Source organism: Hydractinia symbiolongicarpus, chromosome 5, assembly GCF_029227915.1.
Source record: "Hydractinia symbiolongicarpus strain clone_291-10 chromosome 5, HSymV2.1, whole genome shotgun sequence".
Classification (NCBI taxonomy): domain Eukaryota; kingdom Metazoa; phylum Cnidaria; class Hydrozoa; order Anthoathecata; family Hydractiniidae; genus Hydractinia; species Hydractinia symbiolongicarpus.
This window is the reverse complement of record NC_079879.1, coordinates 20,649,314-20,665,254: the sequence shown is the minus strand read 5'-3', so window position 1 is coordinate 20,665,254 and position 15,941 is coordinate 20,649,314. Positions and strand designations below refer to the sequence as shown.

General features: G+C 34.3%; 1 protein-coding gene across 2 annotated transcripts; it reads right to left on the bottom strand.

Moving 5' to 3' along the window:
• Positions 1–6,248: 6,248 nt before the first annotated feature.
• LOC130645258 (uncharacterized) lies at positions 6,249–14,493 on the bottom strand. 2 transcript variants are annotated; one of them, XM_057451186.1, is made up of 7 exons: positions 14,292–14,493; positions 14,001–14,027; positions 9,629–10,644; positions 9,244–9,363; positions 8,545–8,840; positions 8,136–8,288; positions 6,249–6,682 (listed from the first exon to the last, which is right to left on the bottom strand). In XM_057451186.1, the coding sequence occupies exons 3-7, from the start codon at positions 10,623–10,625 to the stop codon at positions 6,476–6,478; spliced, it is 1,773 nt and encodes a 590-aa protein (XP_057307169.1). In that variant the 5' UTR covers positions 10,626–10,644; positions 14,001–14,027; positions 14,292–14,493; the 3' UTR covers positions 6,249–6,475. The 2 variants fall into 2 exon arrangements, with proteins under 2 accessions (XP_057307169.1, XP_057307168.1); XM_057451185.1 differs by lacking the exon at positions 14,001–14,027 and having other exon boundaries at positions 14,292–14,492.
• Between the last annotated feature and the right edge of the window lie 1,448 nt (positions 14,494–15,941).

Sequence of the window (15,941 nt, the reverse complement as noted above, 5' to 3'; positions counted from 1 at the left end):
TCCACGCGCATAGATGGTAATTTACAGCAAACTGATATGGTAAATAATTTTGATAATATGTTGAAATTGAGATGTTTAAAAACCCTTCAACTATTCAAATTTAGCACCTTAACATAAAGTCATTGAGAAATAAAATGTCTTGAACTTGCAGGAATAAAAAAAAAGAAATTTGGATATACTAGTGGTTTCAGAAACGAGGCTGGATTACTCATTCACAACTTCAAAGTTTTGTATCGATGGCTACCACAAATTATTCCGGTATGATCGAAACAAACATGGTGGTGGCCTGATGTGTTATATAAACGAATATATAATTTGCAAACAAATTGTTGTGGATGTCATTCCCGATGATGTTGAAGCCATTTTTATGGAATTAAACTTTCGAAGTGAAAAATGGCTTTTTGTTGGCACGTATAGACCACCGACACAACCTGCTGAGTATTTCGTTGACCATACTATCAGAATTATTCAAACACTTGACTACGAGAATATTATACTTCTCAGTGATTTCAATGTAGAACCGTCGAACCAGTATATGGAACGTTTTGTAAATGTCATCAATCTTGAAAATAATGTTAGAGAACCAACTTGCTTTAAATCGGTTGAAAACCTGACATGCATAGATCATATTTGGGTAACACAAAAAAGACGTTTTAAAAACTGTGAAACTTTTGAGACAGACTTATCTGACTGGCACAAAATGACTGTGACATCTTTCATAGCTTTGATACCAAAAGCCTTGCCCAAAACGTTTACGTATCGATCCTGCAAGAACTTTGACAAGCCTTCAGCAACGATCTTGGTCAAGCACTAGATTCTAGAGAAAGTATAAACACGCACCTCTAAAGAAAAGAATAGTGCGTGCAAATAATGGTCCATTCATGTCAAAATCGTTACGAAAAGAAACAATTGATGAAGACACGATGAAGAAATATATTATGAACTTGAAGGAAAATAAAAGTTCGCCTAAAAATGATATGCCGGTAAAGGTATTAAAGCAGGTTGCTGATGTGTATGCTAAAGACCTTACTTTTATTTTCAACAATGAATGTGCTTACGAAAAAGGTTTTCCGGATTTATTGAAACGTGCCAACATTAATCCTTTTCACAAAAAGGGTCCCAAGACAAAAAAGGAAAACTTTAGGCCTATAAGTATGCTTCCATCTGTCTCTAAAACATTTGAACGTAATTTATATGATCAGATATCTTCTTTCATGTGGGGTAAGATGCTACCGTTATTGAGTGGTTTTAGGAAAGGCTATGGCTCACGACATGTCTTATTACACATGCTGCACGATTGGCATAGGGGATTATATCAGGGAAAATATGTAGCAGCCGTTTTAATGGATTTGAGTAAAGCATTTGCCCGCATTGACCATAATTACTTCTTGCAAAGATGCATGCATATGGTTTCTCAAATCAAGCTATACATGTCATTCGTAGTTACCTCACTAGTCGTAAGCAAAGGGTAGGATTAGGTGGCAAATATAGCTCATGGCTTGATCTGTTTATTGGTGTGCCTCAGGGCTTAATTAGGACTTTTTAATATTTATTTGAACGATCTCATGCTAGATTTTAGACGTGAGCATATGCAACTATGCTGATGAAATACACTTTATGCATTGCCTACTGACATCACTAAAGTGAAGCAGAAGTTAGAAAAATCTTTAGTTTTCGTATCGGAATGGTTCTTTAAAAATGGTCTTCAGCTTAATGCTGACAAGTGTCAACTAATTGTGTTTGGGAAAGCAAGGCTTTCTCCTGTTTTAATAAATTTTAATTGAAAACGTTTTAAAGGAATGTAGCAATGTAAAATTGTTGAGTGTTAACTTTGACAATGCCCTTTCCTTCACAAAGCCTGTAAGTGCATTGTGCAAGAGGGTTAGTGCCAAGTTATCTGCTTTAAGACGAATATCTATATTTATGTCATTTGATAAACGAAGTATTATAGCGAATTCGTTTGTAGCGTGAGAAACCAGATATTGTCCTCTTATTTGGTCATCTCTCGCAAAAATAGAACGAGTGCAAAGCAGAGCCCTTATGATCCTACACAAGAGAGATCGGTCTGCAAAACTATGCACCGTCCTTATTGTGAGTTATTACTTAGAGAGGTATTTAAGACTAGAATTGGTTTAAGCCCATCCTATATGCACAGTGTTTTTCTTTTTGTAGAAACTCCACTATACGATTTGCGAAGAGGGTGCGTTATTGTGAGAAACATAATTAGATCTACAAGATTTGGTCTACAGTCTGCTTCTCATATTGGTGCTCAGTTATGGGACAGTCTTCAAGTGGCAGTGAAGAGTGAGACATCTTTTAGCGTTTTCTGCAATAAGATTCGGCAGTTGGATAGTCTACACTGCAAATGCCGTCTATGTGCTACCTATATACCATGTTTGGGTTATATAAACTAAATTTACATTTTTCCTTTATATTTTAATAATAGTCGATCTTAATTAGCCTTAGTAGGCTAACCACCTTCCCTCCCAGAAATTATTATCTCATTCAATTGATGAATCATTTCTGGCAGGGAAATGGTACAGTTTTAATTTTATTTCATTTTATTTTATTAAAATACCTTATACAACATTGTATATTTTATCGACTCTAAGTAAAGTTATCAAATCAAATCAAATCAAAATAAACAATACTAAACTTCTTCTCTCAGGCACAATACCCGGGACGATAATTATATTTGCAAGGAGCCGGGCCTAAGCCAGAAGCTAAGAGCATTATGTCTTTTAATTTTTGATTCCACTCGAATCTCGGATATTTTCGTTAATCCGGGTAAAAGATTTGCACGTGCCAATAAGCGTCTTTTAGATCTATTTGTCATGAAATCCTTTGCAGCCAGGAAGTTTAACTCCGAGTTTTGAACTACAAGGCTTTCTTACTGGTCTGCAGTTCCTTGAAGAGGTCATCGACATCCTGCAAAGCATCAGCTTGATTTTTCTCAGAAATTCTGGCTTTAGCTATAAAGTATAGTTCAACTCTTACATTACCTCAAGCAACATCAAGGATTTGCATGGCTTTCAATACCGAGAATTTCGAAAGTGGTTTATTTTCTCTATTGCATCTGCCAATTTCCCGAAACATAAAACCCTCTATAGCAGGCTTTAAGCGATCGAATCACGCCTTGACACATCAGCCGTAGCTTACAGGTAGTATTTGGCGATAGAAAGATCAATTCAATCGATTCAAGATTGTCAACGGTCGAATGGACTGGGCAATTGTTAACTAATAGAACAACTTTTTGATTTTCCTTCGTTAATTGTCGTTCATACTTAGGAACCCATTCGTTAAATAGTCCTCTATCTATCCAACTTTTTCCTGGTTTCAGGGCAAGTTTTATTTGCGTTTTGTGGAATCACCAATGAGAAACATTAATAATTTATCTCCAACTGTAGCTCCTGTCATTTTAGTCAGGCGAAACTTGCTATGCTTCCCACCAACGAATTTTTCGTTTTTAAGTTGGAGAGTCTTAATCTGAAGCTTGGAAACCTTAAATGTTTTTCCGGGCGAATTGCGTGTCTTTAGTTTTGAAATTAGAGCAGAAACAGCAGCATCCTTGCTACCAACAAGAGAATCCATTCGAACATTGGTTCATCTAAGTTTGCAAACAATCCTTCTTTCAAACGCTGAGGTTTTGAACGACTTCCTTTCCTGGCTGCATCAATGAGTTTGTTCTTATTTCTTATCCAGTTGGATAATGTGTTCTTTGGTATCCCATACTTTAAAGGAACCTTTGTCTTCGAGTTGGCAACCTCTACTTCTTTCAGTGCTTCGTATATGTCTTTTAATGATTTGGTATTAATTGTCGCCATGATGCCTCACTACACAACAAACTTGGGGGCTCTTTCTCTCGCACACAAAATTTGGTCCTGGATGCTCCAAGTGCTCTAATTACCATTTCTTTGGTAATTTGGAGCACTCAGAATCAAATCTGGATGAACTCCTCGAGGAGCAGTTCACTTTATAATTTGACTTACTACGGACAAAATCTTCTTACTCTGAAAACCCTTTTCTTTGGCGCACATTTTTTTGCCAGTTAAACTCTTGCAGTGTAAAAACATTTTGAATACTTTACATAAATTATTTAATCACGGGAGACGGAACTTAATTATGCGAAAAAATAAACAAACAGAACAGCTTTAAATGTAAGCATGACTTGATTAAAAGTGAAAGCGCGATGTCATTGAACACCAATGCTGTCAATGGATATGCTTGTGAATACTACGGTTTATATTTACCGAATATATGGGGAGGAAATGATGAAACAGGAGAACTATCTACGATAGATGCAAGCGCCATGCCTCAGTCGCCATCACAATTTAAAATTACATTTAAATTAAATGTCATATAGGTATACAAGGTGTTTGCTATCTTAAAGTATCCTGGTATCCTAACAGCATCAACACGGTCGGTAGAAATTATTGTAGCAACCAATGGTAGAATTAGGTCAGTTATCTTTTTCGTTTTCCTCTTCAATGAAGGCTAAAAGCGCTAGCACTTTCGCTTTTGAAACAGCCATATTTGTTTACAAGGAGCCGTGGTTTCTTAGTTATGCAAAAAATATAATCTATATTTTTAAACCACATTAAAATCTCGGGGCACTTGGATTCGGTTCTGTGTAGTTTTTTGGCCACCGGAGCACTTGGAGTAGTTTACAGACTTAAATCTTGTGAAAGTAAGATATTGGATACTTAACACAAGACAGTCGAAAAATCAAATTTGGTAATGCAATGACTTCTTTTGAAGAACACGTGAACGATCTATGAAATTGTGTGAGTTGATGTCAACTAAAAATAATGAAAGTTGGTTATAACAAAATTCCTAATAATAAGTCTTATGCTAAAATCAGTTAGGTAGCTACACTCTTACTGGTATATAAAGTCTTCGAAAATCAAACTGCCTTGGTTAACCTTTAAGTGTTAAATTTTTACACTCAATTGATTCTGCAACAACAGACTTTTGGATCTGTTTCTGCAGGAGCATAATCCGAATGCTACAAATATTGCTGGCCGACGGTTTTTGCTATTACTAGGTTCAACCGGGAGGCGGAATGCGGAAGTGCAATTACTTTTTTGTGCAGGCTTGTTAAAAAGCGCTTATCTAAGTCTTTCTTCAAGTTATTATACTATTTAAACTTTTTGCCGTAGACATGTTGCGGACGCTGTCTTTCAACATTTGTTTCTACATTATTGTTCTGCAAGAAATCTCTCTGCATATTTTCGGCTTGAAATGTTTGAGCAGAATGTTACATGATTAAGCAATTAAGGTATTTCATCAGCTCTAATTATTAATACGAGAATTACTTAAGCAATTTTATTTTTGCCTCGTATTTAGCGCAATAAAGGTTGAATTTTCCTCTAAACGAGACATACATTCGACCTGGAGCTGCTCCGTAGGGAAATTCTTGCCATCTTTTGTTTTATTTATTTTAACCATGATGGCGTCAATTAGAAAAAAAATGAAAGGTGGAGTTTTATAAGTACGAAGTCAAAGTGATGGAGGTGGAACAAAATAGCATTATCAGTAAAGGACAGAAACAGTGTATTTATTTAATTTATGTTGCTGCAAAAAGTGAACCATGCAAGACTTGCGAATTGTGTCTCGTGAAATAAGCAACACATTTAGTTTCTGTTTCCACATTTTGCGAAAATGAATTCCAGCGAAATTTTTTCACGTATCAACCAAAAGATGAACAGAATTGAAGAGTACAATGCATTTAGCTTTTTCTATTCGAAGTTCAACTTATCAGCTTTAAAACAATAATTACCTTAAGGGGTTTAATTTTGTAGGAGTTAATTTCAGTAACATTTTGCGAGTTGTTGTCAATTTTGCTAAAATTAATTCCCACGAAACTTTTGTTTTACTCCCTTCTTAAAAAATGATTTCTTTCTTCGGAATTCTGATTGAAATATGTATGCAAGTTTTAACTTCCACATAAAAAAAGTATAAAGTCATCAAATTCTTTTATCGCGATATTCGTGAAATTTATTCTTGCAAAATCTTAGGACTTGTCAACTTCGCGAATTTTAGCGAAAATTAAATTTTTTTTTCGAAAATTTTCTTGCAAAATTAATTCCCTTTAAGGTATAATTTTATATTAAAGATCTTTACTACGAATTTACATATTTTTTGAAAAATTTTTGTCTGTTTTGTGTATGATAACAATTTGTTTCTCCTGAAAGGCAAGATTTACACCTAACAAGTAATTTTCAATGAACACAAAGTAGGAGAGTGCATCCCGATAATCAAAACTTTTAGGTTGCTGTCACTTTTAGAAATTGATAACCCGTCTGTTACTTACATTTATCTGTCGTTTACATTAAAATCAATTTTAAGTGAAAAAAATTAATTACAGAAGGTGTTTAAACCAAAAGTTATCCTCTTTGACAGATCAATTTTGTCATTGTCACATGTCATCATTAAGACAAAATACTGCTGGCAACAAAACCAAGCGCTGCAATGCTTAGTAGAGCTGGAAAACTTCTTTTCTTTCATAATCATGATGAGGACAACCACAGCAGTGTTCTTCCGGATAACAGCATGGTATTTCAATTTTCCTTTTCCCACAATTTGAATTTGATAGGTCACAAAAACAGCAATGCTTTTGAATGCATCGATTAGTTTCGGTCCAATCATCCATTATATAGAGACCAGGATTTTCCACAAGTCGCTAAAACGAGTTATCAACCTTTTTAAAAATCTGAATTTTACGCTATAAAAAATTCGGTAAAATGAGAAATGGTTTGGCTCAGTTGGCAATATTTTTTACCCACCAAGAACTTTTACTTACTTCGAGTAACTATTTTTATTTAATAATAAAGTTTTTTCACTGATCTTTGATTTTCCTTTTTTAGTGTAAATAGAACCACAATTTTTCAAAAATAAGATAATGCAAAACAAAAGATTTGGAGTTAAAAATGAGTTGCTATTTATTAACCATTTTGAGTTCAAGCAGTGCTTGCTTGAAAAGGAGTATGCTTTCGATTAGTTCTTCTATCTAGTCGGGGTAAAAAGTGATTATGTGTTGTGCAAGGGGTTAATATTTTTGACAACTTATAAATCTTACCATCGTAATGACAGCCACAACAGTGCTCCTCAATGTGACAGAATGGTATGTTAACTTTTTGATATTATTTACCCATAAGGCAGTGTAAAAAATAACATGGAGGACTTCAAAGAAGTTAATAAGTTATCACACTGGTTCTCAGGCCTTTTTGACTTTTTGTACCGATTGACGGTACTAAATGCTGTTATCAATGTTAACCCTATTCGGTCCGGGGATTTTCGAACATACTATGACCGGGGGGCGGATTCCGCCCCCCCCCCCCCTCAATAACTTATCATAGGATTGTTCAAATTGAATTAAACTTGGCACACTTATAGTACGTCATAAAAGGAACAAAATGGCGGCAATAGATTTTTGCTTGCGTCAGCACATTTTCTGTGACATCATCAGAAGCTTGAAAATTGTTAAATATGCCACTATCTGCTTATAATATAATTACTTTTGTTCTAGAGCGAATTTTTACATTCTGTTTGAAGTTTCTAAAAGCTAAATAAAATCTTTTAACATATCTTCCGGTTTTTACATGGATCGAATAAAAAATTGCCAAAAATTGCCCGAAGATCCGTTTTTTCCGATTTTCGGGTAAAATCCAACAAAATCGGGAAATCGGATTAGTGTCGTGTCAAAATTATTCAAAATGATTCTTCTTGATAAAACAAAGTTGTGTTGCAAGTTTCAAGTTCTAAGGATAATCCTAACAGGAGTTATTATATTTTCCCCATTATAAGAATTTTATAGAGATTTTAGGGGTAGTTTCGAGTAATGGCCAATATCAAAGCCTCTGAAAGGTATGGGACCTAAAAATTTAGCATGCAGGTGTCTAATAGATAAATGTTGAAACTCAGTAAGTATCATAGCCATATAAGAAAGCAATCAGGAGTTACTAAAAAAAACCGTCAGGGGGGGCGGAATCCGCCCCCCCGGACCGAATAGGGTTAAAAAATACAATTTATTTTGTCTCTAATTATGGACTTCATCGTAAATAATCCTGAGGATTAAATCAAAAGTGACAATCCTAAAATAATTTATCTTCTTTTGAATGAATATTTCTTCCTACCTCAACATGACTTAACAGTTCATCATAAACTCTCCTCTTCTGCAATTGAATTTCTGGAGGATCAGAATCTGTCGTAAGTAAATCTTCAAAGAGATTTTGTTCCTCAATCCAGTAATGTTGACAATAAGTAGCTCTCAATTCTCTGTAAAATCTCTATGGCAAAAATAATAATACATGTTTCTTAAAGATGTCTATAAGTACTTCGAATGGTCTAATTTCCCAACCGATGTTCTTTTCACATTCTCCGTTTTGCAATAAATCGTTACTGATTATTGTCATAGTGGGGTAAATAAAGTCAGGCAAAAAAAAATGAAAGGCATTACGCAGGCAAACTACTGGATGCAAAGCAGGGTCCTTTGGGCACTAAGTTATCATGAGAAGGCGAGATAGGCGTATTATTTTATTTTACCTGAAATAAAGTAAGTAAGAATTCAGATCTGATGTTTGAGTTGTTAGTTTCCCAATAACCTTGAACTTGTTCTTCCAATGTTTTATAAAATATGCTTTTGTAAGCGAATGTCTGCATGTTGCTACAACCAACTTCTTTCACCAATCGCTTCATAGTGGACTTGAAAGCAATGTATACGTCCCTTGCCTGGGGAGGAACATTTGCAGCCAAGATTTGTTCCGCTTCAGAGAAAGAATATCGAAATTCGACATCTTGCTCAAAGCCATCCGGTCTTTCATTGTGCGCTAGAGGTTGACCTGAAAATGTTGCATTAGGGTATTTGAGACTAATTTAATACAATGTAAGTGAACTCCGCAATAGTTACGTTTTTTTTGAAAAATAAATTTTACCTAAGAATTTTGTAAATTCGAGAATAATTAGTGAAAATTACTTTTTGTAACAAATGCTATCGGTGCACAAACGACCGTTCATGCCATACAAAATACAGTGAACTGTCTCTATCTCGAACACGCATGGTAAATTACTTTAAAGTAGGAAAATATAAAAGAACACATAATTAGTTCCAAATTGACAAAAAGAAAATTTGTATGTATTTAAGATGAGGAGAAATCTTTACAAATAATGTAAACAGAGAGACTCTACGGTAAAAAAAGGTTGCATGAAGATTTTTATTTTGTTTTCGACATCCTTAGGACTTACGCGTAACGTATCGTATGGCACATAGTGAGGTTGAAGCTTTGGGAATAATGTGGATTGCAGATCTTCGTATTATTTCCACAGTTTCATAAGATGGCCAAGCACGGGCACGATCAAACCAACCTACAAATAAGACGAAAGGAGAGAATTCTAAGAAGCTAAACAGTGCTTTTTCTCTGGTATAAACATGCTTTACGAGAATCACTTTGGTTGGTGTTATATGTGACAAGGTAAAATTAGAAAGCATGCCTGCACCTTTGTTAACCTTATTTTACATAGACTAGATATAAGCAAACAGATAGCTGTTAAAATTTTTCGATAACATTAATTGAACAATTTTTTTATCCTCACACAATTTCTATTATAAATTTTGTCAAAAACTATTTACCTCTGGCTTCTTGAGGCCATTCTTTAGTGCAGATGGAAAGGACAAAGTCACCTTCAAATACGCAATGTTCTATTTTCTCTCCATTGCAGCAGTCGTGGCAAGATTTTCCGCAGCATAAAAGGCAGCAACAGCCACAGAAACAACAGATACAGCAATATGTACAGTACTCAACAATTTTGTGGGGACAAATATCTTTATTAACCTTCACTATTTTAACGTTAACAGCTGGACCGTGCGATGTAATATCAACATGATAATCACTCTCTAGATCGAGTTTGTCAATATCCAAAAGCTCTCCTTTTGATTTCTCCAACGCCTCTTTGATTTTCAATTTCACATTTGCATTACATAGAACCGTAACGTCATTCGTCTCGTCAAGGGCATGTAAAACACCATACTTAAACCAATGTTTTTGACTTTCCGCGACTTCATGCATTGCTTGTCTGTATTTGATTAGGCAAAATCCAGGTCTCGTAGTGTTAGATTTAGCCACCTCAAAAACAACATTTCCCCCTGATTCTGGCAGCTCGCCACGATCATACCTTAAATTATCTGGAATCTTTGCTAAACATCGCCATGGGTATAACATCATATCGTAGTCAGCAGACAAAACTGAAGTAGTAGGTGGCTCTTTACCATAACCTTCCCTCAAACTTCCACAAGGTAGTATGGAAAATTGAAAGTGGCGAGCATTTCTGTTCAAGACATCGAGGATCTTTACTAAATAAGGATTTTGATCTAAGCGCTTAATGAAATAGTACGGATCTGGTAAGTCTTCCTGGAAACGGTCAATCATTGTTTCAATATCATAATCTGCCCTACGACAAGATAAACGAATTGGACAGGATTTGAAACAACATGTCAAAACATTGATACTCCATCTTCGTATTTTGCGAGGAATCAACATGGTCAGTATTATAATAGCGAGGATGAAAATGATAATGAAAGGGCTGGTGAAAGTTGAAACGGTATTGAAAACTGAATCGAATACTTCCATTTTCTATTCCTTGTGCAGTCTAAAAAAAAATCAGTGAAACGCAACTGTAGCTATGTATTACTCCTAATGAATATCAAAAGTATGCCTTACTATTAGTTCGCATGGCTTATTATTGGTTTTTGAAATAAGAACGAAACACTTCAGTATTTATCCTTTTTCGGTGTTTATTAAAGTCTTAAGTATCGAGATGCCATGCTCATAGAATGACACGAACACATTTTTATTGTATAAACAACTTAATGGTTAGTAATTCAGAGATAGTGCTTTAAAGAAGCTGTTACATCTGGAAATATGATGTTCACAGCTCTTGCGCTATTTTTCAGGAAACACAACCCAACAAAGTGGCTCTTTTATAAATGAATGTGTAGTCAACTTTTAAAACGAAATTCTCCTAATGTTCTTTGTGTCTCAGAAAACTATTACCCCTTCAATGGGCGTAATGATTAAATTACCAACCGTTGCGTCCCCTCAGACACTCTTCTAAACACTGTTTATGTCATAAGTTTAAAACACCTTCATATTTATTCAACCCTATTCGGTTCGGGGTTCTATGAACATATTATAACTTTTCATAGACTTTTCCAAACTTAGCACGTCCAAAAGTAACAAAATGGCAGCAATAAATTTTTGCTTGCATCAGCACATTTTTTGTGACGTCATCAAAAGTTTCTGTTTTAAGTTTCTGAAAGCTAAATAAAGTTGTTTGACATATTTTCCGTTTTTTATACATTAATCGCATTAAAAATTGCAAAAAATTGCCCCAAAATCCGTTTTTTCCTATTTTTGGGTAAAATCCGAAAATATCGGGAAATCGGATTAATCACAAAACATGCAAAATTAAATTTTTTGATGAAACAAAGTTGTGTTTTTAGTTTAAAGTTCTAAGGATAATGACAAAAAAAGTTATTTAGGGGTAGTTTCGCGTAACAGCCAATATGAAAACCTCTGAAAGGTATGGAACCTAAAAAAATTGCATTAAGTCAGTATCGTAGCCATGCAACATAGCATTAAGGAATTATTAAAAAAATGTAAAAGAAACGGACCGAATAGGGTTAATCACCATCGCATGCATTATCAAAACAGCTAAAGCAAAGGGTAGTTTTTCTGGAAGTTGGGTACAACCTAGCTTAAGATGTCCTTTTTGTATGATATGTATGTGTGTTTGCTTTCAAACATGTGCTGCGTCAGCTAAGTTTTGACTTTTTTTGTTTTTCAATATGGATATTCTACCTATGCGCAATTCTTATAAGAAACTATCCATTTTTAAAACAACTTTTCATCCTCTTTCAAATAACCGCAATGAAATTTAGCATCAGAAATTTGAATAAAAAAATTGAATTTAGGCTGTTTTGCATAAGTAAATTTCACACATCAAAAGGTACCATTTTTTATTCCTTGTTTAATCCGGTGGTGCAGTAGCCTTTTTTAATAGAATAGTACATGTAAAATATTGCTTGTATATGGTGGGTTCACTTGAGATATATCGCTGCAAGCACTCCACTGGACACACTGTATATCCACTGTATACTAAAAGCCCCTAACCCTATTGTGCAGCACGGTCTGCTTGCACTTAAACGCTAAAACTGGCGTTCAATGCTTTATCACGGGTGATATAACCCGGCATTTTGACGATGGGTCTCCCGGCTCCTCTAATACTCACTGTCTGCCTGTAAGCTAATTTAAAAATCGTATTGAAAAATGCCATTATAATCGCACCTATAATCATACTAATATTCTCAGTCCAAACAAATTCATTACTTCACTTCAGTGCAAAAAATAGCAATGCAGGGTTACGCAGGCGATCTTCATGGAATTTTCCACAAGCTAACGACTAGCATATATATACATGTCCTGAAAAGTTTGAATTTGTTTTTTTGGGCAAAATTTGAGTTATCAAATTTCGCGATAACTCGAATAATCTGCTTGGTTCCTCTAAAGTTTGAGTCAACAGAAATATTTCGGTAAGTAAACATTGCATCACGTGTATATTAGAACGCAGATGATTAAAAAACAATACAGCTTATACACAAATTTGTGTATCACCTAATGCTGTTAATAGAACGGCTTACTGAAACTAAAACTTCAGATTTTTAATTGCTGGTCCTATCTGAAAGGTCCTATGTATGCAATAGCATTTAATACTCGCCTGGCATTTGAAAAAAAAAAAATTTTATTATTTGAGAAATATTTTGCGATTTGATGCTTATTTCGACTGAATTTGGAAGTATTTTTTGGACTGACTTTCAAAGAAAGCATGTCGTTTAAAGGTTGAATTAAAAGGTTTAGAAATTTGAACAGGGTGCTAAGAACTACTAATGAAAAAGCTAATCACTGTGTTATTTATTCTCTGCCACGTCCCTTACACCAACAAATTACACGCTTTTTTATATGAATACCAACATTTTAACCAAGTTGGCTACAATACATCATTTTTTTTTTTAACCTGCAATATTTGCTTGATATGCTCATAAAAATATTTTGATAAAAACAGCGCTTTTCCCAAAAATACGGCATTTTTGCACATAAAAGTCTTGGGCCTACCCCATGAAAAATCATACAAAAACATGGGCTTATCATAACTGGGTGGAGCTATGCGGACTTATACACGGATATGAAAAAATGTTGGAGAAGAGAGTGAAATCAATAACTTTATGTCACGAAACCATGTGTATGTTTATTGGAAATAGATGGTTTTAGCAAAAGAAAAAGAAGGAAAGATATTTATTAAGTGAAACACTTTTATTCTTTATTCCTTAAGTTTTATTTCTTCAAGCAAAAATAACGAATAGAGGGCGCACGGGTCTAAAAAATTGGTAAGGAAAACCATAGTCTTAAAAGTGGGTGGGGTTACTTGTGGAAACTAAAGGGAGTAGTGAGTGTATTACACAAAATTGCTGATGCTATAAGAGCTGGTAGTAGCCTGCAACAATTGCAGTGGGGAAAAGATTTTACAGGACTGTGATGCTGCCATGTTTTGTTGTCAAAAATCATAAACAAATCCTTTAGATGCAGTTTTATTTTTTATTTTGTACTTTTATTGCTATTTTACGAACTTTCAAATTGAGAACTTTTTACTTCACAGCGTCACGATTGCATGACAAAATATTAAAAAAACAGACACTTATAATAAATGTTATTTTTGATAACATTACTAAGGTTGGATCACTGCGGTCTTGAACGATTTTTAATTTTCAAGATGGCAGCGTTTTTTTATTCTAATTTGTTTTCAAGCTCAAATTACTGTACAGTACAACTGCGTGGAGATGAAATTATTAATTAGGCGACAATGAGGCCGACAAGATCTTCGTACTGCTTGTGATTTCGTGTTTAAGGTTAAAGAGATGACGAAAAATGTCAAAATAAACAAATAGCTACACGCTTTCCTGAAAGCCTCTGATTTTGCTAAAAAATAAGAATAAAATAACAACAGCTTCAAACTCGATTACTGTTGTCAACAGAAGAACATCGAGTCTGAATTTTGCCACAAAATAACAATAGTTCTGGATTTATCATTAGTTTTATTTTTCTTGTGAATCTGTATTGATTTACTTTCTGTAGTTATTTTACTCCAATATTAATTACATTTCCGACATTATTTAGAAAAACTATTTTTATGGATATTGGGACTTGTTAACAGAAATGATAAAAGTAATTCTAAAACCTCACCTCTTTTGAAAGTTCTTCTTTCAACTGCTGGCAAATACAATCATATCTGTATCCAAATAAGATAAGATTAAATCTCATATCACTTAGAATATGGTTTTGTTAAGTTAATTGACTTTCATTATCGTTATAAAGCATGGGATACACACTAAATTCATATTCAATTCTTTTAGATCATATTATTGTGAAAAGTTTATCATTTCTTGAAAATGATAGTTTAGTAGGCGACATTTCGGGAAAATGATCTCCCCTTAACGTCGCCTACTAAACTATTATGTTCAAGAAATGATAAACGTTCCACAATAATATAAAAACTAAACAGACAAACCAAGATAAAATCTCTTTTATCAATTCACGATTTTCTTTATATATTTCAGTTTAAATTCATCTTTAGAGAAACAAACGTATACAAGTGTACACAGGGAAGAGAAGTGGGCAAAGATCTTTGTATATATTTGGAAAAAAGGTAAAACTGAATCCAAACACAATATATACTTTTTCGTACAATGTTTTAACCTTAAAGGGTTGGTTGGGGTCCAGCATGTTCTTATTATGCTCCCAATCTTAATATCAAACTAAATGTTCTTAAAGTTTTTTTTTTGGAGGAATGGTGCAAAATAAATTGACCGTGTATTCCATGCCTTAGATTTAACTTCTCATTTAAAGTGAAAGCTAACTATTTTAAGTGCGGTTTTACATGGAGACTACTTAAGAAAAACAATACTAGTAAAATAACTAGCTGTATGTCCTTTGGAAAATGTACTAACTGTAGGAACAATTGTTGATACAAGTCGTTACCCCGTGGAAAAATCCACGTGTTCGCCCGTCGCAGCTAAGCTACCATTTTGCCTGACAGACAGACAGACGGACGGACGGACAGACGTATACGGGCATAATAATATAGATTTTATCACAAAACGGTTGTTGTTAATTTTGTTCTAGAATAATTAAACCATATTCAAGCCGAGTCTTTTAGGTCTTAGACTATTTAACTAATATTTTGCTTAACCCGTAGGTTTTTTGAGAAAAAAAAAAGGCAGTGTAGACAATTAAAAGTAACATAGGGTTATTGCAGAAGTCATAGTTATTTTGTTGTTAGTCTAATACAAGCCTGAAATTTGTCGTTGCTATAGCAACTACAATATATATTTTTTCTATTCGAATGATCTACCCTAGTCGACAGTGACCAAAAGTCACATCAAATGTTAATAATTAACCTTTTCTACCCACCCATACCCTAAATATGGTAAAAAATACGTAAAGCGTTACGTAAAATAGAAAAATAAAAATATTTATCGTCCGTGCTCATATGTACTCCTAAGTAGAAGCACGACTCGCAACTACGGATGTAATCAGAAGAATATTTGTAAATGTGCAGGGGCGGATCTAGGATTTTTTTCTGGTTAGGCAAAATTTCACCGATTTTTGGCAAAGTAATATCAAGGGTTGTGGTGTTGTACGAGGTAAAGCGGGTGTTTTTTGTTTTTATTATAAAAGGAGCTAAAATCTTTCCAAAAGTGAGGTTTTTAGTTATTAAAAATCTTTCCTAGATTAGAAACGAAAGTGTCTTTATAGCCCAATAAATAAAAGTAACCTCCGTAGTTTAACACTGATATCCTCGCTAAAACTTGCGGATGGAAAACTCCGTTTAGT

What these genes read in the sequence shown, in the direction of transcription:
- LOC130645258 (XM_057451186.1), bottom strand. Translation starts at nt 10,625, where the DNA reads ATGGAAGTATTCGATTCAGTTTTCAATACCGTTTCAACTTTCACCAGC. An exon ending in TGCCATACGATACGTTACGC is followed by an intron (nt 8,841 to 9,243) that starts GTAAGTCCTAAG and finishes CAACATTTTCAG; the next exon opens with GTCAACCTCTAGCGCACAAT. An exon ending in AACTGTTAAGTCATGTTGAG is followed by an intron (nt 6,683 to 8,135) that starts GTAGGAAGAAAT and finishes AACTCGTTTTAG; the next exon opens with CGACTTGTGGAAAATCCTGG.